This window comes from Lampetra fluviatilis, chromosome 4 (genome assembly GCF_964198595.1).
Source record: "Lampetra fluviatilis chromosome 4, kcLamFluv1.1, whole genome shotgun sequence".
Lineage (NCBI taxonomy): Eukaryota > Metazoa > Chordata > Hyperoartia > Petromyzontiformes > Petromyzontidae > Lampetra > Lampetra fluviatilis.
The window spans coordinates 2,507,927-2,534,262 of NC_136278.1; the positions used below are offsets into that span (position 1 = coordinate 2,507,927).

The 26,336-nt window shown below is 46.3% G+C and overlaps 1 protein-coding gene across 5 annotated transcripts in view; it reads left to right on the plus strand.

The window, feature by feature from the left end:
* LOC144931475 (A-type potassium channel modulatory protein KCNIP2-like) overlaps nucleotides 1-26,336 on the plus strand; it is a 123,301-nt gene that overhangs the window by 90,298 nt on the left and 6,667 nt on the right. For all 5 annotated transcript variants that reach the window (XM_078855325.1, XM_078855324.1, XM_078855326.1 and 2 more), the window contains exons 2-4: nucleotides 22,386-22,510; nucleotides 22,996-23,065; nucleotides 23,611-23,681. In XM_078855325.1, coding sequence (XP_078711451.1) covers nucleotides 22,386-22,510; nucleotides 22,996-23,065; nucleotides 23,611-23,681 — 266 coding nt within the window. The remainder of the gene's footprint in view (nucleotides 1-22,385; nucleotides 22,511-22,995; nucleotides 23,066-23,610; nucleotides 23,682-26,336) is intronic.

Sequence of the window (26,336 nt, forward strand, 5' to 3'; positions counted from 1 at the left end):
CTACGTTCCTCACTGCGGCTTGGCGTGTGGAGGGGATCGGGGTGGGGGGGGGGGCTTGTCTGTAATTGGCAATCGCCGACTAAGTGGCGAAACAAGCTGCGGGCATTGCGTGTGTTGTTGTGTGTTGTTGAGTGTTGTTGTTTAACTTGTTTCGCACCGCCGTGCCTAGCCGATCGTGCTAAATCGGAGATGAGGCGACCGGGGGGGCGGGGGGCGGACAAACTTAAAACACAAACAGCTGTTCTAAAGAAACGAGTTTCACAATCGAGGTTTAAAAGTGCATAGCTCCAGTGGCTTCCTACCGCTTTGGTGAAGCATGATCAAACAAACCCCTTTGCCCGACAGCAGCACAGGATTTTCATCCAGCAGTGTATTGACAAGAGCGCTGAAACTTGCCACTGCGTCTCGTCGCTTTGGTTTGGCATCTGTCCGTGTCACGTGCGTGCTTCCGACAGTTGAAACTATCAAATTGGGCGCGTCCCTTGCCATCGTGAATACACAAATCAGCAGCGTCGCCTGTTGTGTGTAGCAGCAGCAGCAGCAGCTCAGGCAGCAATAAAACTCACGGCCTGTGTTTGGAATAACAGGCAGGGAAGCCATAAACTCTATCTCTGAGTGATCTTCCAGCATGACCTTGCTGTTTGAGGGCGATTGCATTGAAAGCAAAAGTGGTTTTACGTGGCGTAGCCATCCTTTCGGTTGTCCAGGCTATACCCTTGACATGCTCTTTAATAGATTTCCGTATATTTTTGTTCATAGTTGTTATACGGGTGGCAGAGTGGCATGGTAGTAACACTCGTATCGTGCAGTATATGTATGTAGAACTTCTTTTGCACCGTACGTAGCCAACTTGTGCTAATCGGCGATGCGGAGTGGGGGACAAAAAACTAAGCAAAGCAGTTCTAAAAACATGAGTATTGAATCTAGGTTTAAAAGTGCCTAGCTCCATTGACTTCCTCATATCGGAAGGAAAGAGTTCCCCAGTACGTGCGGGCGGGGGGGGGGGCTGGGTACGATTCCCGACTCGGGCACCTTTCTGCGTTTCTCTGTCCCGTCCCGCATGGGTCTCCTCTGGGTTCTTGGTTTTCCTCCTCTCGGTGTAAGAAATATATATTACTGGTGTTGGCCAAACATACCAATGCTGAACATTTTTACCCGAAAAATTACTCAATTAAGATCACACACAGCAACAGCATCGCCTCTCCTACGAACACTTGACAGGTCCCCTCTGGAAAATGAGTTCTGGAACTCGGCGAGGCTTCAGAGTAAATAAGCATACATTTAAAAAAAAAGATAAGGATAAGAGTTTATTGGGTGCTGAAATGGCCCAGCACCTCAAAGTGCTATCATCATTACATCTCAATTACTCCGATAGGCAGCTGTAAGATGTTGTTCGTTTTATTTTACGAGGAGAGTATTCTTGATTTGAAGTTTCGTGACTGCAGGAATACATACTCCTTTGGTAAAGTCACGTAGGTAGAAAAATAAAATAGACCAAAAATAATATATTACGACGTTTCAATCGCAACACAAGCGGTCGTCCTCAGGCGTAAAAATATAATCCAGCTGGTTCAGCAGTTCGACTGCTGGATTCTTGTGTTGCGATCGAAACGTCGTGATCATTTTTTATTTAGTCTACCTACATGACTTTACCGAAAGAACCAAAGAGTTTGAGTATAGTATTATACAAGAATATTCTTAGGTTTTTTTCGGTAAAGTCACGTAGGTAAAAAATTTAAATTAATAAAAGTTAAATAAATAAATAAAATCACGACGTTTCGGAGGCAACACAAGCTTCCGTCTTTTTTTACTTGATACAGCAAGCATGCTGTGACGGTTCCACCTGAAGACGGAAGCTTATGTTGCCTCCGAAACGTCGGATTTTTATTTTATTTTTATTTTACTTTTATGAATTTTTATTTTTTACCTACGTGACTTTACCGAAAAAACCTAAGAATATGAATCCTTGCAGTCACGAAAGCTTCAAATCTAGAATTATACAAGAATGCCAAATGCAGGACGACTTCGGCGTCTCTTTTTAAATCCTTCTCTTCTCCCTAAAAAAAAGAGAACAACATTTATTTTAACTAAAGCCGGAAAGCCATGAGGTTGTTCTTAGTATCTTAAAGGCCTTGGAGTATTCTTTAATTGACTATGAAATGTCAATTCTGGATCGCCGGTGCGTTTTTTGTATGCATTACGCCAGTCCGCAATGATTGCATAATGGAGAAATGGAACAATGAGAGTTTAACTTAAATGAGACTTAGCGTGGGCATTTATTGCAAGTCGCGTCAAAATTATTTTTTTCAAAAAGGGTCGTACCAAACGGGACACAGAACAATTAAAGCGGCGTTAACTCGGTTCTACTGCCCCGCCCCCTTACCATTCAACGACTCTAATTCAATAAAAAATACAAAAAACTGCACAGACCTCCTCGTTTTGACCTAAAAAGAGTCCGAGGGAAGGAGGGGTGTGTTCCCATCTTCAGGCAGACAATGCGACAATTTTGCTCAAAATTATGATTTTATCTCCTGGTTTGTGGTGGAGAGGTCACCTTTGTTTTAATGTGCTGTCACTTTTTTTTTCGCATGAGATTTAATGGGAATTTTTTATAAATAATTTTTTTTTTGCCTGGGCATCGAAGCTGTTCCCCGTTCCACCAAATGTTCCTCAGCTCGGAGCTCGGCAGCTTTGTACTAATGGCACTATGAGGAACACCCACGTCATTAAGCGATGTGCCGCGACTGTTTAAATATATCATTTACATCACGCTCCACTGCGTTATGAAATGTTCGCACGAGATAAACGCCATTTTGGACAGATGTATGCAAAATACATGAAAATTGATTAATGTTTATCAGAATAATTTCCAGCCATATTGTCAATCCACTGTTGGATGAAGGCATCCCATCTTGGTAATGGTCGTTTGTTTTTTTAGGATGCGGGGGTGGGGGGAGGTCATAGACCACGTGCGCCAAGCATTGCGCTACTACTCACCCGCTGCATGATTTAAACGGTGTATAGGGATTCTAGATTTGAAGCTTTCGTGACTGCAAGGATTCATATTCTTAGGTTTTTTCGGTAAAGTCACGTAGGTAAAACATTAAAATTAATAAAAGTAAAATAAAAGAAAAATGGTGTATAGGGAGCCATGTAAATTACAGCTGGCGAAAAAAGAACACAAGAACAAAGTGCTTAACCCCCAGCCCGCAATTGTAATCGATGAAAAGCACCTTTATATTTGATGAAAAGCGACATAGACACGCTGTAATTATTATCATTAAAATGGGTTGATTGCACAGTGACAGGCAGGTCAAAGATATTTCTGAACCTACAAGAGCTAAAAACCATCTTGGACGTGGTTGAGGGTTTGGGTAAAACTAAAAACGTTTTTGGGGATCTCAACGCGGTGCACGGTCGCAAAAATCGAAATTGCAGATGCACCAAAGGGCGTTCTGCCACATCCTTAATGTAGAGCTCCCGATGCTCTTGCAAGGTCTGCAATTTAACATCGAGCGGCGCATTGGATTCAGAATCGACACAGCGCACACACGCAACTCGGATTTTAAAACTCATCTCGTTCAAACTGCTTTCGGCGTTTGGTTTGTTGTCCGTTCCCCACGCACCTCCGATTTGCACGGTTGGTGACGAACGGTGCGAAAGAAGTTCAAACGCACTCGCACACACAAATACTACCCATAGACACAGCACTGCACCATAGAACTCTACCAAAGCTGCCACGCTGCGCGGTACTGCCACCAGGAGTTGGTAGGACTCAGCCGCAGAATCCGATTCGTGAAGCCCGTCTGTACGGACCCTTGCGTGTGATTTCCTCGTACGTGCGAGTTTTCCGGGGGTACTCCGACTTCCCCCGAACATGTGGAGAAACACTCCTTGAATGGACCCAAAAAGAAAAACCTCCCATCCCAAAGCAGAGCTCTCATGAGATTCGTCGTTCCTTGCTGGAACGAATAACTCGCATTTGGTTGTATTTTCTCAGGATGGGACCAATGTAAAACCGTTTGAATGACCCTTCACACTCGCCCGTCTCTCTCGGGAGTGAAACACATTTCGTCTGACCCCACCCCTCCCGAGGAGGCGGAGATTTGGCAGGGTACGTAATTTGTGCATCACCGAATGGCACTGGCTGTCTGGCTGCTCGTCTTTAAAAAAGAAAAGGCAACACAATGCCCTTCATGGCTCGCGCTTTGCAAATGTAATGAGATGGAGATGCAGCTATATTTAGGTGGTCACTGCAGACAAACGCCCCCCCCCACCCCGCCGGAGAGACAATTTACGCTTCAGCGTTCCCACGTGGAAGTGAAACGCAAAACCTTAGAAGTCACACGTGCTCGACTTTGCTCCATTCATTGTTGCGTCAGCATTTCAGCATTTTAAGCAAATATGCTTTTGTGTGTGTGTGTTAACCGATGGTATAACCAAGAAGCATTACGCTGCCAAAATAGTGTAATGCTTAGATACAGAAGTAGTGTCTTGTTCCTCCTTCCCCTCTGCGCAATAACGTATTTCGATGTTTTAAATGTCGACGTTAATCTCTGCCCATGCAAAGGATTAAAAAAACATAACAGCCCACAACGGCGTATCTCTGTCACTCAGTCTCTTTTGCCACGGGCATTTGTTTTGTTTAAATAATCAACAGTCCTGCACACGCAGATGGCACATAAAGGAATATATTCGTTAAGCGAAATAATAAATAACTCTTGACATGTGCGGCGTTATTTTCTCTGTGGATCAAAACGTGAGTCTTGAATGCATCTTCCGCAGCCGAAGGTCAAAGTTTCCTAAATCACCCCCGCCCTCACCCTCTATCTAACCAGCAGTATAAATGGGTTAACCACGTAAGTATGCAGGCGTGTTAAACTTCTTTCGCACCGTACGTAGCCAACCGTGCTAATCGGAGGTGCGGGGTGGGGGGAACAGCAAAGTCAATTGACAAGTCACGTGTGCTGGGGTGAAGTGTGGGCAATTTCCACCTCTTCCAATATGTCTGGACAGCGTGGAAGAGGAGACCAAAACCCGTCTAAAAATAATAGGGTTTCCCCTCTTTGCGGAAGCCCCTTTTCCAGCAGTGATGTAAGCACGCAATTGCAGGGCTGCACCTTTGCCGCATTTCAAAATTGATCTCAGCTGTCGAAAGTCATCTCTTCAAGCACCGGGGGAGGTGACGACCTTGGGTGACCGACAGCTTACCCCACTCGACGACCCTTGCAGACGACCATTGGCCGCCGAGCGCTGTGGTAGAATACAAAAAAAAACTGACTGCGATGGAATCACCGATCATGCAGATATTAGTCAATCAAAAACAACGGAGGCGTGTGCACGTGACGTTACGATCCGTGGATCTTTCGGCAATGAACCGACACAGCAAAAATGTGAACCCACAACGATTGCCCCGATATTTTGAATGTTTGTTCATTATAGATTCTTACGCCCGTTTTTACACGAATGGAAGGACCACTGTGTTCAGATTCCTTCGTTCGCTCTTCCACAACTTTCTTCCGTGCGTGGGCAAATCTCCGATCGGAAATTTCGTCGGGCGCCAGATTTTACCGAATTTCAGCGCCGCAGCAGCAGCGGCTTCGCTTCTTGCGCGCTGCCACTTCGTGGCGGCGCTTGTTCAGCCCCTTTCGCAGGCCACGTGAACAACCAAACGAGTCACGTTCACTCGCGCGGAAGTCCGACTCCTACCCCCACCCATCACTCCCCCCACCACCCCATCACTCCCCCCCCCCCCCCCACCACCCCCACTACCATTATTGTCAACACATGCCATGAACCTTCTCTAGATGGTCTCCAGAGCTCGGAGGCACATTTCTTGTGGTATTGTTGCAAATTCTCGTAAGTGTTAACATCTTTCTGAAGTGCCCTGTACATTTCCAAGTGATAGGCCACTTCATTGGGCTATCATTTGTGACCAGGTCGCTTCTGAAAATGAGCTCTATAGCTCAGAGAGCCGTACCTGGTAAAATGTAAAATAGTTTAGTTTAAGTTTAAAACAGAAGCCCAGACACGACAACCTAGATGTGTTGTTCATCCATCATGATCTACCCACTGTTACATTAAAGCCATCGCCATGCCCTCAGTCTCGCGAATATTAGTTAAGCTGACTCTCTGTGGTGACCCAGTGGTTCAGTTACCTGCCATCGATGTCCCGATTTTGTTTTGCATCATTGTGATAGCAAACCGGGACAATTCGGAAAATTGCGAGGGGGGAGGAGGGTCAGAAGGGCGAATCATTACAGAACTAATGCACGATATTTGCATAGTATTACATGATACAACGGGGTGGAGCGGTGACCTGGTGATTAGCACACACTATTTAAACTGTTTTAATTTTAGCAGGTAAGGCCCACTAACCTATATAGCTTTTTCATAAGCGACTTGGCCACGAATGAGAGCTCAACGAAGTGGCTTTTCAACGCGTGGAAATGTATCGCAGCCAAATACTCTCAACGCACGTTTCTAAATCTGGAGGAGAAAACCCGGAGGACCCGTAGAAAAATCCACGCGACCACGGGGAGAACATGCAAACTCCAAATATACAGCAGGCGACAGGGTTGGGATTGAACCCACGACCTCCTGCATGCCAGGCGAGGGCGACCCGAGTTTAATTCTCAACCACTGTTGACACCAGCGGCGAGCGACGTCTTGCCCTCTTCACCAATGTGCACCGACCCCTGTGGAGAGGCATGCTCACGCAACCCCTAATAACTGGCTGGGATGAGGAGGCCTTCCCCCAGCTGTGAATTGACAGAGGGTAGAAACTTATTTTTACATAATAAAATAAATACATTAGCACTTCACAATTGGCGTACGATTCATTTACGAAGAAAGGCATTAGCCGGAGCACCCTATCCAATGCGAAACAAAGCTTTGTACGCGTCGCTTCAACGCACGCGACACAGTTGCCAGCGTTGTAATCACCCCGCTCAGATTGAACGAAGGCTCCAGTGGCTCGCCAGCTGGCGAGCGGAACGCGACAGCGAAGGCTCGCTCAGCCGAGACCAATCGACAATCCACACGTCGCCGAAACCAGGCAACTTCGCTGCCGAGGCTGCGTCTCGCGACACAAACGGAGAAAGCATCCCTGCGATTGCCGGCTGCGTGAAGACGAAGAAATCTGTGGCTCGCGTTAAATGTGGCAGTTTCCCACCCCCCCCCCCCTCATTCGGCATCGGAACGATTTCACGTTGGGTCGGTGACGTGAAATTTTATTGCTGGATTCGTTGTGGGGTTTTTTTTTACCTCACGTGGTGCTTTTTTATGCCTCGGTAAATGTTGTGAGAGCTCATTCGGAAATCCCTGCAAGCGTAAAAAATGTTCCGAGGTCTAAATGTTACAACTCACTGACACCGATTCAACGCCAAATTTGCCATACGTGCCTCTAAAGCGGCATGCTTGAAATTACACAGAGATAGAAAAATGAATGCGTGGATTTTAGAGCATGTGCAGGTTAAAGACATAACGTTGACCGTTTTAGAAAGGTAAATCGTTCTTGGGCAGGACATGTCGCTAGCAAGAATGATGGCAGATGGCCAAGAATAATGATGATGGAGTGGCAGTCAAGGAAATGGGGAACGTGTCTGAAAGTACATCCGCCCAGGAGATGAAGCGATGAAAATCAGCTGGTGTGCAGGTGCCGGGCAGATTATTACACATCGCAAGATCGCAAGAGATGGCGGGCGGCTTGTGGAAGCCCTCATCCAGCAGTGGATTGACCAAGGATGATGATGATGATGGATCTTGAAGTGAGGATTTTCTTTTTCTCTAGCAGATGTTTACAGTTGCTGTTTGAGTAGTGAAGCAAAAGCAGGCAAACATTAATATTAATACGATTACTGGTGGCCCTTTGGATCTGGATTCGATCAGATATTTTTAGTATTCCTATAAATCCCTTTGTGTAGCCCTCGAGATTGAAAACCATGATGCTGAGAAGCCGATTTCAGATGACCCACACAATAATTCCGACACGCCCGATAGAGTCACTGGCAAAAATTCCCATTTCCTGAAATATATCCACACAAAATGACACGTGGAAATATATATTTTAAACAGAACGCGTTCGTCAATAACACTGCCATAAAAGTAAAACAAACATATTATAGGCGACATTTGGAAACATTTGCAAACATTGCCTATTATGTAATTTTTAAGGCAGCATTATTAACGGATGTGATTAATGTTTTGTTAATTGTGCTTTGTGCACCGATGCGGACACAGCAACATCGCCTAAAAAAGTGTTATGTCAATGTAGCGTAGCTGCCTGGCGAAACAAATCAAAAACACAAACATTCAAGGATTGCATTGAAAATAAAAAAAACACGAACCATACCTCGGGTGGGCTGGCACTAAGTTTAAATGTAAAGGTCACGATTATAGAATTAAACAATACAATAGTACAACGAGCAAACCTTGCAAGATGTGCGGCAGTATTCAGAAGTATCCCGTTTCCACCTGTTAACTCAATTCAATAGTCTTTGTAAACATTACATCAATGTCATGTCCACATACCGCTTTGGCAAGAATATACTAATAGTAAAAATATATTTTTAACAAGTGAAACGAAGAGATTACCATTTTACAAATACGTAAAAATTGTGTAAACAGCGGCACAACTTTCTCACGAGTGCTTTCACGCTGAGAGCGCTAATACGATGGCAGCATCTGCTCCAAGAGCCACTATAGACACCCAGGTAACCCGTACGGCCGGATTTATATTTCTGTGCGTCAATTAAATCATCGAATTAATTATTGGCATTCATCTATGTGGTACAGTACTCGAGTAAATGGTAGTAAAATCTCCTGGATTCCAATGTCCCACCTGTTTAAAAAAAAACTGGAATATTGCATCTATCTCTGTCCGTATACGATTTGGCAAGAATATACTGACACTTATAAATAGTTCGAATACGAAACGGGGAAATCAATCAGCCGCAACGCGTGGCGCCTTGGTGGTATGGGGAGGGTAGAAGCGATGCACTTAAGCGGGGAGAATTCATCACGCGGCTGCTCGCTCTGTGTATAATTCTCCAGTCTCCGCATCATTATTTGAAATAAATCTCGTCACGCTTGACAACATGAATATCAGTTTCTCCCGGCTCTGAGAATAGAAGCTGGAATTCATGTTATATAAATGGCTTTGACGCGTATTTATAAAAAGCGCCCATAGCCGTGAAAGGACACCGCACATTTTTCAAACGTAATAATGGTAATATCACGAGGTTATTTTATTACTTTACCAGGAAAGCCTCCCTAAATCTCCGGGATACTTCTGGAGGGTCCTGGATTGTGATGTTTAACAATTCGCTTTTTTTATTTAAGAGGAGTGTTTTGCACGCGGAAAGCAGCAGCGCTTACAAAAACCCCACACCAACAAGGCGACGACATCCAAATGGCGATACAAATTGGCAGAGGTGTGGACTCGAGTCATGTGACTTGGACTCGAGTCAGACTCGAGTCATGAATTTGATGACTTGCGACTCGACTTGGACTTGCATAACAATGACTTTGTCCCACCTATGAGATGTGGACTCGAGTCATGTGACTTGGACTCGAGTCAGACTCGAGTCATGAATTTGATGACTTGCGACTCGACTTGGACTTGCATAACAATGACTTTGTCCCACCTCTGCAAATTGGTCCTCACTCCCCCTTGCTGTAATGCCACATCCTGGCCTGCAGGTTTGTGAGTCTCGTGAATCTCTACGTGATCCACCAACCCTTGGATTCCAGACGTGCGCCACCCACTCCCAGCGTTCAGAATTCCTTCCCGAATCTTACCCCCCCCCCCTACTCTCCCCCATCTTTACATCCTCACCTATTTCGGTCGCTTTGCTCCAGTTAATCAATTACGATCCATGGACCATGCTTTAAAAATCCGAGTTCTAGTGCTCGCCCAAGGAAATTAACTCCCCAATCACAGATCTGTCGAGGTTTTAACACCCATTGGAGAGAGGCACTCCAGCCCCTGGAGCCACTGAAGCCTTGCCTTAAGTGGGTTATAAATGCTGCTCCGCCTTAATAATGAGACAGACTATGGCCCAATCAGCTTGATGCACGTTCCACCCTGTTACGTCCATGCCCCTGCATTGGCCACGGTTGGGATATGTATTAAATCAGTAATGGTTTGCCATTAGTCAATTTACGAGTGTTACGATTCGATTAAAAAACTGTTGTTGTTTTTTTACGCTGTGATGAATGTAGCAGCCTCTAGTGGCGGAATGGGGTCACATAAAACCAATTACAGAAACCAAATAAAAGTTAATAAAAAATATATCTGTTTGCCATGTGTCACTCCGCTGCTCGACGATGGCTTCCCCACGCCGTGTCCGGCATTGGGATTGTTTGACCATACTTCTCCACGCTGGTCACTGCGGCTTGGTGAAGTGGGGTGCCCAGATATCACTTGTCATTGATGTTGGCTGTGGACAGGAATCAAAGTCACCGCTAATAACTGCACCACGATTCCACATACAACATATATATGAATTGACAAACGTCTATTTTTGCGCAGAACTCCGATGCGCGTATCGTAAGCTTAATATTTAATATCAATCAACGATTTGATGCAGCCCTATGCCCCTAATTGTTTATTTTATTAGACCAATGCTTGCCGTGTACTGTGCATCGTACTGCCATCTCCATGTACTCCAAAACTGAGTGAGCACAACGTTCACTTTGTATCAGTTGTCAAGAAGGAAATCGATCTGTCCATTTATATCTCCACGGCGATTTAAAGTGATTTGTCAGAGATGAACAGCAGGGAGGCAGGATGGTCGCTCAGACAGCGGCCCTGATTACAGTGTCGGGTAACACTCCGTTAACGACGCCCGCCGCGGCGCTTATATAAAAAATGACATAACAACCTCAACAGAGATTGCGTTAGGCAAGCCCATTACAGCCGGTGATATCCGCCACGCCTAAAATTGCATTTTTAATTAACCGCTTCCGCCTCGACATCGCGTCAATTACAAAAGGGTCACGAGGCATGCGGTGCCAAGCGCAGACGGTCAGCTGCAGCTGCAGACGGACAGACGCGTCGATGCGGCTTCCCTTTGAGCAGTGTGGCAATTTTTGTTATTTCGTGTTTGCCCGCCACGTGGTCACCTGAAAGTATCGTTGCTCGGGCAGAGTGAGCCGATACGCCAGGTGACCCCCAAAAAAAACAACAACCCCCCGATGGCTCAGAGGTGCAGTGCTCCAGAGGGTTGCAGGGCCGCAAGAGCTTCCTCGGCTACCGATGAGCTCACTGAACGAAGCCTCGGGGTGCCTCTCGTGTTCCCTTCGAAACGTCGGGTGGAGGCACAGCCCCGCGTGACGCTGCTTGGTCTCCGCCAAAGGGAGCCCAAGAGAGTCCCTCGATGCAAGCGTTCGTCCGACTCTTCCACACTGGCAGAAGTACCCACACTTGACCCCACCGCACGCCACTTGCCAATTCGACAAACTAACTAACTAACTAACGGTAGCGCACACATCTCTATACTGCGGGGTCGCCAGAAGCGGGGTTGGGGGAGGGGAGTTCAATAAACTTAGCACCGTTGTTTAATGACGGGCCGCGCTCGTGGATCGGACCGAACCGTGGTCACCTCTGCATTGCAAGTGCAGTGTTCTAACCGTTCCACTAGCACCGGTTTTGCGTGTATGTACGTTGAACTTCTTTTCCACCGTACTTCACCAGCCGTGCTAATCGGAGGCGCCGGGATAGGGCAACAAAGAAAACGCACAAAATGACGCTGTCGAAATCAAGATTATTATTTCGAATTGCAATTGTTAACATGCCACGCCAGAGTGGGGTGGGGGGGGGGACCCACGGCGTACGCGAGGGAGTAACGCTCGATGACCGTGCGATGCATGGCGTGGCCCTCGGCATGACGGATTCCCGAGACCCACAAGGGATCGTCGTCACGCCGCCGGAGCCGCTGCTCGTCCCCGCCCTGATCTCTTGACGCTTCAGGATGGCTCCGTTTCAGCAGCAGAATGCCCAAACGTGTTCCAGCGATGCGGGCAATGTTTTCCCCGTGCGCTTCTTGCAAGCATTGCCGTGATTTTATCGCAAGCAGTTGACACGACATCGTGCTCCTTGCAGTTTATGATAAATATAAAGGCCGAGCGCGGATTAACGCAACGCTTTGGCGTCATTTGTGTGAAAGATTAATGACGGCACCTGGGTGTGACGGCGCACAGCGAATTTCACGGCTGTGTTAAATGTCAAGCAAGCGAGCAAAAGGTAATGCCCACTGCAGAACCAGGTTCGACCTAGGCACTGCAGTGTGTGTGTGTGCCAGTGCATCGATTCGTCAATCATATCGATACTTACGCTCGCAATACACGCGCCTAATCGGGTGTATTGCTTACTCTCGATTAACTATTCTATGCAAGCGAACGGAGCGAGTTGAATCGCACACGAAAGACAGACAAAAATAAAAGCGATAAACTAGACAATCAAATCAAAAGGAAATGTCATTGTTGGATCAAATCACAAACCCGAATTGTCTAATAAAGAATGCAAGATAAAAAAATTGAGAATTTTGGGGAGGGATCGGGGCTCTTCTAGAGTATGAATGGGAACAAATAAATAAATAAATAAATAACTAGATACATACATTTACATACTTCCTAACTATAAATGTTGTGGGTTTACCAACAACACACCGGTGTGCTGTACTAGTAACGAATGGGTATGTTTGTTAACGTGACAAATCTTACTAATTGCCTGTGTCAGGTGGTGGCGGGTTTAACGACACATTTATATTTACGCGATCGAACCCAAAAAAACTCTATTATGGATCATATTGGTCGCGAAAACCTCCCTGTTAAACTGACATCGCCACAACAATATACACATATTTTTGTCCATCAGCCGATACACCTTCCTGACCAATGTCATCGACCAGCATTTGCTTAAGCAAGCAAACTCTGGACCGGTTTTGACTTTCAGGATCTCATCAGCGGTGCCAGGCCCGTTAAACATATACAACCGTATGTTGTTGTTTCGATTTAAAGCTTTCGTGACTGCAGGGATTCATCTTCTTGGTTCTTTCGGTAAAGTCACGTAGAAGGGAAATAATAAAATAATAAAAATAAAACATAATAAAATAATTCTCACGACGTTTCGGCCTAAACACAAGCAGCCGTCCTCAGGTGAAGAACAGATGTTCTTCAGGTGAAGAACAGGACGGCTGCTTGCGTTGTGGCCGAAACGTCGTGAACATTATTTTATTATGTTTTATTTTTATTATTGCATTATTTCCCTTCTACGTGACTTTACCGAAAGAACCAAGAAGACGTATGTTATTGATAAGAGCGCTCCATTCTCACGTCGGCATCCTGTTCAGCGCACAAAGCAAAACTGTGTAGAAACGCACGATTCCATTTTTTTGCGGAGAGTTATGGGTCGTTATTAAGCAAGTAAATAAACACACTTCCATCCATCTGCGTACTCTTTGGAGCCCTGGGCGGTCTTTATCCAGAGCCTGTGGTGGAAATATCACATTCCGATGGCAATACCTATTTCACCATAGGGGAGCCACTGATGGCTTCCTAACAGCCATATACTTCACCAACAGAAGCCACGCCCGTCAACAATAGTAGTAGAAATAAAAATAATACATCTTTATTGCAGTGCATGAATAAATGAGGCACATTTCAACTGGGGTTAAGGTGAACACGTCTCTTGGCATTTGAAGAATGCAGAATATGTTTGTGCCACTGCCATCGGCCGTGGTGCATAAACACATATTTCTTATTTCAATAAAAAAAAAACTTACCGCATTCATCGTTGCCCACTTTCTTATGACAGACAATAATACATTAAATTGCCCGAGGTTGCAGGAAAATAACAATTTTTGCCTGCTCCGAAAAATAGTCCAGAATAAAACCTATTCTTATTTTTCATCATTAAGTGGTTATTCCGTTTTGAAAAATAATACAAATTTCCATCCATTCTCAAGCCAGCGATGGATTGAAGGTTTCCCCACGCCATGTCAGCCATGGGAGGGAGGGGGGGTCACTATTCTTCACAACACCGATCAGTGCGGTGCTGGTGAAGGAGGGGGAGCGGCCTTGTCACTCATCGCTGTTGTTCGTCGCGGACCGGGAATTGAACTCGGGTCGTCTAATCCACAGCGCAGCTCGCTGGCCAGGCTGTATAAACGCTCATAAATAAATGAATTCGGGTGATGGGGGGGGGAGAGATACAAAACAAACTGGCATTGTCTCGTGGCTTGATAGTTCATGTCAGCTCGACTTTAACGCGAAATAAATAAACAAACGAATCTTTTATCTATTCGCACTAGTAGATTTTTTTTTACAAAGCGCTCGTCATATTGATCGACGACGCTTGTCACATATCGCCTGCAGAAGAAATAAATTGATAAATGAAGTTAATTGTTTCAATAAATAAAAAAACATCCACGCTCATGCTGTGACGGTGGATGTGGCTGCGAGCGTGACTGAGGATGTGACTGCGAGTGATGACGGTGGAGACGACCGAGCGGACATCCCAGGCCGCCAGGTGGTTATTGTGCAAATTTGCAAAGCTCCATGAGGCTGACACTTCAGAGAGCGCGGGTACAGACATTGCGAGGTTTAATGTTCGGGCGCGAGAACATTACCGCTGAGCCATTTGCTGGTGCGTCCGAATGTCTTCCCCGATTCCGTTGTGTTGTTGTTGTTTACAAATGCGCGTTCAGTGCATTCTAAATGCAATATGAAAAGCTGAAGATTTACGCTGTGCGGCGATGAAGGGACATCGGCCCGCTGCTAAGTAATTACAACGGCTGTCAAGGTGTGCACGCGTTGTTAATCACAATTTATCGTTTCGTCACTTTAAATTACATTATTTCTTTCTTTGCAGAAGGATTTTCTCGGTTTTATTTACAACAACACCGAAAGTTGACGTTTTAATTTTTACGGGAAAAAAAACCACCCGCGCGGCGTAATGCATCGCGCGCTTTGCCTCCCGCGAAATAAATTGCTCACTCTGATGGAGCATTCACGGCGCACTATAACTTACGCGACAATCAATCCTTGCCATTCTAACAACAATAAAGCAGACGCCTTACAGAAGGAAAAAATCAGCGTGAAATTATTTTCGTTGAACTGTGAACGGCTTCATTAAATATTAGAAATAAGAGTAATAAAAAAGCAACGCAACTATTGAAAATGTTAAAACGCCAGTAAACAGCGTACACTCGGCGTAAAGTTAGAGGTGCAGCTCTGTAATTGAATGCTTACGCCACTGCTGGTGGAAACAACGTCCGCTAGATAGGAGGGAGCTCTTTGGAGCATGTCTCGTGGATATTTTGGCCTACTCTTTCCACGTTGCCCGGACGTCTTAAAGGAGGTGTGAGTCTCCACACTTCACTCCCGCAACACGCTACCCGCACGATAGACTCACTTTGGCGGACCCATTTGTACTGCTGAGTGGACACAGGCGATGATAGGCGGGGGGGGGGGGTTAGAAGCCCGTATTGTTGTTTGAACTGCCGCGCCCGGAGATCGAATCAAACTGGCAACCTTCGGAATGCAAGTCGTGTGTGCACACGCGCCCAGTGAACGCCTGATAATAAAAAAATAAAACATCCGCTAGACACTTCCCAGATTAACACCCAGGGTTTAGATCAAGGGGTCAACAGTTAGCAGCCCATAACATTGGCAGCTCTCAGCAATCTCTTGGCTGCCCTTTGCAATGCCCTAACCAGGGTCCTAACAACACCCGAGGCCGAACAAACTGCCACTGTTTAAAGGCCCTCGAATTCAGAATTTAATGTCACGGGGGGGGGGGGGGGTATTAACCGTCGATGCGGTTGATGGCAGAAACGGCACGCAGACGTGACCTGCTGGACAGCCTCTGCATAAATTCCTTTCTTTCTTAAAATTACTTCCCCGTGTGACCGAGTCGATGCATCTCGTTATTCCAGAGTGGGAATTACCTATCGACGACCACCGTGCATAACATTATCGTGCGGTGTGCATTAAAATCAAGGATGCTCACTACCCACATCAAGGGATGTTTACGATAATTTCAAATACTTATTTTTTAACCAGGTCGTGCAGCGGATGTGCGCGCGTGTGTGTGTGTGCATTTTTAATGCCCGTTTATGGATATGAATAAGAAATACGATGGAACAGATCGGAATGTTAACTCAAAGTATGAACCGTTCACCTCACTCAACAAAGTGCGAATAGGCTAAATATAGATGTCGATGTAGAAAAATTCGTCACGCACTGACTAGAGTGCTTGATTATAACAATAAAAACAATGACCGCAATAATATGGGGAGGCCTTCATCTAGCAGCGGATTGACTAAGGCTGTTAAAGGGTATTGTTCATTTAATTCCCGTATTTTCTTATATAAGATTCCCCAGAGAGTAAGGTACGTGCCCAGTGTCAAGAAAGTTATACAAATCTGTTTACACCTACACACATACACACAACGGATCATAAGACGCACCCCTGACCGTTGCGTTTAAAAAATACAGGTGGGAAAAGTTGCATCTTGTAACCCGGAGAATGCAGCAACGTGGGATGGCAGGGAATGGAACGGGAGGTTTCTTTTAGAATGATTTCAGCCCGACTCGGTTCCAGGTAAAGGCTCTAAGGTCTAAGGTTTAACGTCCTTTAGAGGGCACTTCCACGCTCACAAAAACTACTAAATGTACGTACATTTACTTACCCTTAACATTAATATCGGCTAATTTTACAAGTTGTTAAACTTTAAATTACCCAATTACGCGTTGTGAAGCGGTCGAGCGAACGGCTCACAATCGGAATCTTGCGAGTTCGCACTCTGATTTGGGGTTGACTCGGCCCATCATCCCTCGCGGGTGTGTAAAACAAATACTGTGGTTGTCCTCCCAATAAACTCGCCCCGCTATAGGAATGTGGAATTTCCACACTGGCTCAGGGCTGTAAACTGGAGACGAGCAACGTCTGAATGTTCGCTTGAGCGGGAGATATCACTGTGACTTTGAATTGGGTTTCAAGAATGAATAACGCTGATCAAGAAATCACCCGCTGAGTTGTATACGAGTTGGCGCTCAGATATCTGGAAAAACATTCTTAAGTGAAGGGGGAAATTAATTGGGTACAAAATGAACACGCTTTCCTGATCTTTCACCATCAATTTGCCGAACAATTAGGGGTTAATTGCTCAACATTTGGGCGCTTTCCTTCAAAGTACCAACAACGTGGGCACTTATGCAGCCGTTGCTTTATCACAATTATAATTATATTAAGCCCTCGGTTAATTAAGGGCCACGGCTGAGGGAAATGTCATCACTTTTAATTTTCGCGCACGGAGGCATTGCCGTGCTGCAACCTCCGCGCGCATAGCCTGCCGGCGATTCAGTGATGACGACACGACGCCTTGCCAACTGGATTGCCATTTGCCATCACACACACACAAAACTAAACATCCCACAATGCAACGCGTCAGCGACATTTTTCTACCTTCACTTTTTTAATCTGAATAAGTTTATTCGGCAATGCTTCTTTGTTATTTAAGTTGTTTCTCTGTTGCCCAATAGCTAGTATTAGATAACTATTCAAATGCCGATTTAAAAACTGGTAATTGGAAAACATAAAATTTGTCGCCAAGCCCCATGGTGTAAAGCACTGGAAGCTCTTGCGCCAAACTATTCCACAAAAAATCTAACGTAAGAATGATCACAGACTATTACACTGGCGCTGTGCCCAATTTCAACGAAATTCAGAAGTTAAAATCGTGCGAAGCAAAGCATGGTCACGCTGGACCACGATCTATACCGACACCAAATATCTCGGCAACCTTGCTCCTCGTTTTCAATCTTCGCCATTTGTTCCAGTACATGGGTGAACCATATTATTTATTGATCGTTTCTTTTAGTCAATGTGGCAGCAGTTAACCTCCCTTTGTGTTTATTCTTTTTTGGGGAGGGGGTGTTTGTTGGTGGGGGGGGGTTATTGTCTATTTTTGTCATTGCCCTTTTTGCAAACGGTAATTCACAGAGGTACCGACAGTCTCATTAACCCCCACGCCTCCTCCGAGGGATTCCAGAGGGCAGGCAAGCCACTGGCTGTTGGGCCTGACGGGAGGAGGTGTCTTGTATAATTCAGGCAGGTGCACGCCTCGCCCTGGGGCTTTGTGTTTTAATTGTTGTCCACAAAATTGGAACTGATAGCCACTGATGTAGTTGTCCGTTGGCGGTCAATCCAAAAACCCTCGCGGTTCAGGATTTACTGGGAGCTTCTTCCTCTTCTTTCGTATGGCCGCTGATGTAGTAGATGCAAAGCAACAACTTCACATTCAGGTGGTCAAGCACAGATAACCGCATCAGGAGTAGTTCATCACCGCGATGTTTCCGTCGTATTTGTGGATCGGGCATTGCATCGTTATGCGTGGTACCGTCTGTTCTGGATGACCACAGTAGCCACACTACCGGAAAGCTTTTAATTTTCCACTTGCGCATCAGGTTATGCGCATCTGCTGCCGTGGTTTGTGCGGTGGATGCAATTCATGGTGGGCCATGAGCTTCGTGGAAGAACAATCCCAGGGATATTCTGCGTTAGGGCTTTCACATGGGAGCTATGACACCATGAGGCATGGGAAGAGGCTCCACAATAGCTTGGTGCCGAAGGTCCCCGCGTCCCCACAACACTGGCTCATTTTGGCTGACTGTCGATGAATGTTAAAGTCTTGGGCCTCCCCTCGGTCGACTCAGCCTCGAATTAGTACCTGGTGTGGTGTGTAAGCATCTCTACTGGGGAGACAAAGGCGGTCGGGCGTGGCGCCGGCCTCGTGCGCCGTTCCGGCCTCTACAGTCTGTTAAAGGCTAAACGAGGGGGGGTCTTTGTCTGAGGTTATTCGGCAGCAGCAAAGTTATTCAGCAGCAGCAGCAAAGTGCTGCTGAATAAACGCACGAAAACGGTATTTGCATCCGGTAGCAACGTGTGCGGTAGCCTCTCTTGGGGTCAATGTTTTAAGACAAACAAACACAAAATCACGTTGATGTGACCTCAGCTCAAAATAAGATCTCTCATTGGCATTGCCGTGATTACTCGCTGGCGTGGAAGCGAATTAAGCGATCAAAGTTACGTTTAATTGCGTTGGCCTTTAACAACACAAAACCCACATACAAAAATAAATAAAGATGCGCGTTTTCCGACACATCTCCAAGTGCTGCATGTAAGTCGGGGGGGGAGCGGTGCCCCCGCCCGCACCCTCCGTGTGATAACGGCACAAAGCTTTCCCAGCCTCTGTCGCCAGATTTTGATCACAGGGAGAATGCTGTGCTCAGCAGAATGAGCAGCAGCTGATTGCCACAGCGCACGGATATTGACAGGACGTCCCGTCCCCCCCCACCACAATGTTCCGTGGTTTTAGAGGTCAACACCTTTTAACGGCCACTTCAATAGCCATGAAATGTTTACGTTTGTAACAGACGTATGCGGTGGCTTTATGATGTCCATCGAATGGACGGTAGTACGCTTTCATCGTATTTTATACGGAGGATTTTGTTAATACTTTATCTATGAGGAGCGGCAAACGTCGGCGTATTGTACGATTGAAAAAGAGTGCATCACATTGCTTTATATTGGAACTAATGTCACGGTTCATGCAACAAGAAAAATATCGATACAACTTCATTGTAAAGATGTTGAACAACCAAACTACAACTGTGCATTTAATTGGCCTAAGACATCTTTGTTAAGACAATTTTCAATTATTCTTTGTTTCCATGCACAACATACGGTGTATATCATTTTAAACGAAATCGCGAATTGAATATTTCTTGTTGGCAAGAGCTTCGTGTGCATATACCAGTTGGCCCGTGGCTTTGTGCGTAGCTTGCCATAAAAAATGTTCAATAAAAAATGTTACTATCATACGACGTCTCTTTACGTGTGACGAGCTGCAAGTGTTTGCCCCATGTAAAAAAAATATATATATATTAACATGACAATTAAAATACTCTGATCTTTGTTCACTCAACAAATATTGTGTCGCATGCCAGTTGGACTCCGCTGTGAGTTGTCATGGGATTTGTGCGTGGCTTTTCCATGCCACTGTGTGCCCCACGTCCCCCATGCCCTCTACCCCCCCCCAACCCCTCTCTCTCTCTTGCTGCCTGTGTCCATAGGGAAGGGCACGCGCTCTGACGGCAGGCACTGCACCATTAAGCAGCGGTTGCTGAAATGTATTGCTTGCGCCCGCTCCAATAATTCGTCGAATGGTCAAAGCAAGTTTGGTTTCCGGTTTAAAACAAAAAACGTGTCATGCGTCCACGCGTCTAACGTCTGCATCTCCTCGTTGTATTGTTTACTTCGCTACTATTTTGTTTGTGTTCATTTATTTCTTTAGTTACTGCACTTTGTCTCTTTTATTATTATTACTATTGGTCGGGAGTTACGTAAATTATAGGCGCTCGGGGTAGTGAGCGGTTGGCAGAGGTGGGGGGATGGGTTGAGGAGTGTTGAATAGGGAGCTGTAAAATTTGATCATGAGTCACGGATCAAGGACGATGGGGGCAGAGCAGCGTGCCAGGCCAATAAACTCGGCGTCAGTGAGAGTTTGCAAACCTCCGCAGGGTAAAGATGTTCACTTTCTAGTTATGCAGTGTTTTCTAGTAACCTGCGCAATTAATTTCTTGTTTTACGTATGCAGTATGTAAAACCTGTATTGTTTTATTTGGAAATGATTATTTTTAGGCAGTGAGTTTCACCTCTTAAAATTAGGCTGTTTTCCGGTCCATCTACCTTTTGGGCCTTCCAGACTACCTATCCGAATAAAACATTACGTAATTAATTATAATAAAACTATTATTATTTAGGGGGTAATTATCAACTCTTTGATTAATTGTTACATGGTCATTAACGCACGTAATTATTATTATTCAGGACATATGAAACGGGCATGAATATAATCTGAACGAAAAACTAGCGGCAAGATGCATCCGGTAAAGTTTTGCCGAGTAACGTTTGTTTTTAAAATAAAACAAACAAACAACAAACAACCCCAGCACGTACCCTATAGGTCCTCCAGCTGCATTGTCAAAACGTAAAAGGTCATCGACGAGTGACCCCCGCCTGGCGAAGGGGCAGTTGGGAGCAGTCGTTTTGTGCCGCACTCCGTGTCCTTGCTGTGCACCGTCTGTACTGTCTCCCGTCACTCGCTGTCGCACCTCGCATCACTCGAATGTTAAACAACAACAACAACAACAGGTTTTTATTTTCTTTTTAACACGACGGTCACGTGCATGTCGTTGTTCCTCTTGCACGCCCTGCCCATTCGCCACACCGCACGCACGCACGCGGCAAAGTGACACAAAGTGGCTTCTTCCGACTCTGCATGCGCGGGCATAGCCTTGACTAAGTGGTCAGTCGTCTCGGTTGACACCATTCACCCCACGCAGACAGCGGCAGGCAGAGGCTAGCTACATGAACCGTTCGGCTAAAGTCTCTGGGCCACAGTCTTTGCTTATCCGTTAAAATAAGACGAAACTAACGGTGCATGCTTCCAGACATTGCAAACTCTCGCTCTGCGATCAAACAAGCTGGAGTGTGATCGGCACGTGCCCCATGGTTTTTTTTTGGATTCCACTTGAATTCAAAAGCGAGCACTCCTTGCCTGCCCATCCTCCTTTAAGACCACCGAACACCACACAACGTATGAAGTAAACAAATAACACCATCTTCCAGGCCGCTCAATGCAACTTGGCATGCAGCCGCGTGCGATTTGGAAACACTTCCATACCACAAATTACCGCCTCATGTTCTGAAGCCTCCAGTGGTGCAGCTGTTTCGCGTCCAAGCAGTGCAACTGCCGTACACCGGGGCCCACGGTCTGGGTGGCCCAGTTGCCTAACTATTAAGAGGGCGGTCGATTGGACAAGAGACTTTCGCATATGAATCCTTTCTCCTATGCAGCCGATGCTACTCCACACCACTGGAAGCCTCTGGGTAGGCAAGGCACTCGCTGCCAGCGGATCGGATGCAGTGGCGTAACTGTGGCAATCGGTTCGGTGGGGCCCCAAGATTTGATTTGTCTCGCATAGTCGCACCCAGGCGATTATATTTCGCGGCTCCTCTCGCCTAGTCACATCATTACGCTCACGGTCTCGAACATTTAACGCTAGAGGGTCGCTCTGTATTCGCAAAATGCAGCCACGACAGCTCTCATGGTGGTTGTCAAGGGGGCCCCAACTCATTGCTTTGGCCACCACGGAGAGGAGGGGGGAGGGGGCAAGGCACCCCCTGCCTGCTTCCACGCAAGTTACGCTACTGATCGGATGAATACAAAAAGCAATCAGAGGGGCATCCCGATCAGCTCCCCTTGAAGCCATCCTGTGCGCTCTCACGTTCTGCTCGGACTTTGTTCCCACAGAGAGCACGGAGGACGACCTGGAGCTGTCCCCCGTGTGCCACCGTCCGGAGGGGCTCGAGATCTTGCAGGAGCAGACCAAGTTCAACCGCAAAGAGCTGCAGATCCTCTACCGCGGCTTCAAGAACGTACGGCTCTCCCACGCGCGCACCGCTTGTTTCGTGATGTGGTGAAGATTTTTCTTCCGCTCCCCCACCCCCCTCTTCAAGATGATACATTGTCACAATTCGAGGTCGCGATGCGATTCGATCTTTTGTTGTTGTTGTTGTCTCGTTTGTATTGTTTGCCTCTTTTGTTCTCCCCTGTTCGTTCTTTTTCAATCTGTGCATGAACCTCAAAGTATAATTTCCATTTAATTTTGGATACATTTCAAATAGCCAAGTCAATTTAGTAAATGTTATACGCCTAATGATTTGTGATATTCACTTCGTCGAAAAATACAGTTGGCCGACGTTATCGACCAAAATTTTCAAATAAAAATGTTTTATAACGACACATTTTTACGAGTCATTTGTATATGCACCTCCGATTAGCACGGTTGGCACCGAAGTTCAACGTACAGATATTTCAAGTTCACATTAAAACTGTCCCCCAATGCTCTTGCCTCCCGCAGGAATGCCCCACGGGCCTCGTAGACGAGGAGATGTTCAAACAAATCTACGCACAGTTCTTCCCGCAAGGAGGTAGGAACGGCTGCACACACAAACAAGACAAAGATCCCCCGTATAGCCTTGAAGTTCAACATACATACAAGGTGTGGTGGGTGACCAGCACTAAGGCCCTTTGCAATGCCCTAACCAAGGTCCTAACAACACCCGAGGCCGAACAAACTGCCACTGTTTAAAGGGCATCGAATTCAGAATTTAATGTCACGGGGGGGGGGGGGGGGTATTAACCGTCGATGTTTACACATCGCACCAGGTATTCATTTAAGCCTGAGTAAATCTAGAGGTGGCCTAGGACCAGTTCAAACAACCATCACTGGTAATGGTGGCCGTGAGCTGGAAATCAAACTCGGCTCGCCGGGTTTGTAGCGGAGCACGCTAACCGCTGCGCCACCGCTCCCCACTAGGCAAGAGCGAGTGTACACATTCTCAGCAGCACTCAAATGATTGATAACCGTCACTTAACCCGTCGCCAACCCACGCAACGTTGCGAGCCACGGGAGCGTACAACTCTCTCTCTATCTCTCTCTGCCTGCGCGCCCTCCCCGCGTGTCGTCTGCCAGACGCCAGCACCTACGCGCACTATCTCTTCAATGCCTTCGACAAGGATCACAGCGGATCGCTCAACTTCGAGGTGCTCCGGCGGCTGCCGCCGTTGACCGTGCGAACGGGCGCGTGGTTGGTGGGGAGGAGGAGGCGGGGTGGGGGAGGCGATTACGGTGACGGAGGGCCCGTCCGTGCGTCAACGTTATTACGGTCGCCGCTTGGGCAAGCAGCGGATGTCTCTCACTCCGCTGCGTTCGTGGCATCTCACCCCCCCCGCCCGCCCCCCACCTCGTTTCTTGTTTTTTTTAAAGCGAGCTGAAATATTGGTTGACGTTAGAGTGTTTTTTTTTTCATAAGCTCTACCGTCCTGTCATGGTTAACGGTAGCCACGTGGGGTTTTTTTCTCCTTACAATGCAAAGTCGATAATTATATTTTACATCCGAATTAGAGGATCACAGAGGGTTTAATTCTAGATTTGAAACTTTCGTGACTGCAAGGATTCATACTCTTAGGTTTTTTCGGTAAAGTCACGTAGGTAAATAATAAAAATAAAAAATACAAATAAAATAATAATAATAATAATAAATGAAAATAAATCAATTAAATCACGACGTTTCGGAGGCAGCACAAGTCTCCGTCTTCAGGTGGGACCGTCACAGCTAAATTTACTGTTTCGTACAGAGACTTGTGTTGCCTCCGAAACGTCGTGATTTAATTGATGTATTTTCATTTATTATTATTTTATTTCTATTATTATTATTATTTTTCACAGAGGGTTGTCAGCAGAGGGCAGTGCAGCAGAAGCCCATTTGTCGGGCCCCTGCGGTGTCCCACAGTCACTGCTGCCCCCCCCCCCGCCCGAACATCCACTCACCAGCGTGTGAAGAAGCACTCTCAAATGAAAACCCCACCACCCACGTGGTGTGGAGGGGATGCCCTCATCCACCGGCGGATTGACGCGAGAGCGGCATGTGCACGCGCTGCAGGATGTGAGATGTTGATTCATCGTCTTTAGTGGGGTATCGTGCAATAGCAGAGGTCAAACACTATTCAGGGGAGACCCTCTCTGCGTGAAAATTACATAAACGCTATGTGCGAAGCTGATATTGAAAGATATACTATTATGTGTTACGTATATATATATTTTTTGTTACAATTATATGCCACTGCCTATAAACACTATAATCAGGCAAAACGCATTGTGCGCTTTCCACATACTACATCAGTGTCCCACTGCGGGCGTTATCAAGATGTGACCGCACCAAATGAGAATTTCTGCGTGGCGCATTTTAACGGGGAGATAAGACGAACAAAATTAGTTATCTACCGAGTTCATTAGACGAAGAGTGTAATTGCTGTGTGGGGCACGCAATCAAGTCTCGGCAAAATTCCCCGCGCTCGCAATAAGTCGGGATGATTTTAAACGACCGCGTGGAGCTGATACGTCCTTTCCATGTCCACTGGGAACAGGGCCCAGCTGGCCCAGTAAATGGGCCAGAGTCAGCAACAGGACTCGTACCGAGGGAAGGCCTCACCCTCAATGACCTTGGCCCCTCTCATTGAAAGCCTTCGTCCCATCTGGCCCTTCTCTCAATGGCCAGGGGTGAGGGTAGGGGGCAGAGGTTGTGATGGACACTGATGCCTACTTTAATATTGAGCGATATTGGCACGTAAAGTAAGGATTGATTGCTTGTTAGGAAGCGATATTCAACATTATATGTTGATCACGTTTAACATAGGCACGTGTTAAGTTAGACAATTTGAAGCTAAACTCTTGCATTTTTTGGTAATTTTCACTTTGTGTTTTTAAACAACAATGCGGGCGAGAAGTTAACCTCATCTCGTGGTGCGTATCCCGCTTCCACGTTGACCCCGTTGAAATCGCGGCTGGTTCCGTGGTCAGCTCGGCTCCGAAGGTTATGACACACTCGGCGAAATCTGATGGAAATTTTGTTCCAGCAATTGTCACTGGCGATGTACTACTTTGAGATAATTTGCCAACTTGGGACAGCAATACCATAGAGTGATGGAGGTCTGTCTAGCCAATAATGAAAATTAGTTTGTTGAAAATGCCCAACGGTCTCCAGAACATGACAACCTTGGGCAGTAATGTGACCTCGCTCGCGATTCAAGTTTCCCACGAGGGGGAGCAGCAATCAGATTTGTCCACATTTTGGCAACTATGTTTTTCCTATAATAGATGGTTTCTCCAGCCGTTATTGCCGGTAGCAATCGCTGGCTACGATTTCCATAATATTACCCTGGTGTATCATCACCTTTAATGCGTGGCTTGGTTTGAAAAGCAAAGACCAGGCCACCCGGTAGGGTTGCCACCTTGAACGTACAAAACGTGCAAAAACGAACTTAGGAAATCCTAGGATAGTTTTTTTTATAAAAAATAATATCTCGCAATACCGAATGAGGAGAGACCTAAATGCAATAAGTGGTGTATTACTAAGCTGACAAAAAAACAGGGACTTTTAATAATCCCAGGAAAATGTTCAGATTTCCAAGGGCAACTGTCCCAAAAATAATGTTGTCCTGGGAAAAGCCGGATGGGTGGCAACCCGAGGACCTGGTTATGGATCTCAAATGGAATCAATTTGGTCATGAAAACGAGGAATCTCCAGGCCCAAGCAGCGGTTCGTGCGCTGCGCTACGAACCCGGCGATCCAATGTTGATTCCGGCTCACGGTCAACACCAATGACAATTATCTGAACCGGTTCTGGGCCTGCCCTAGG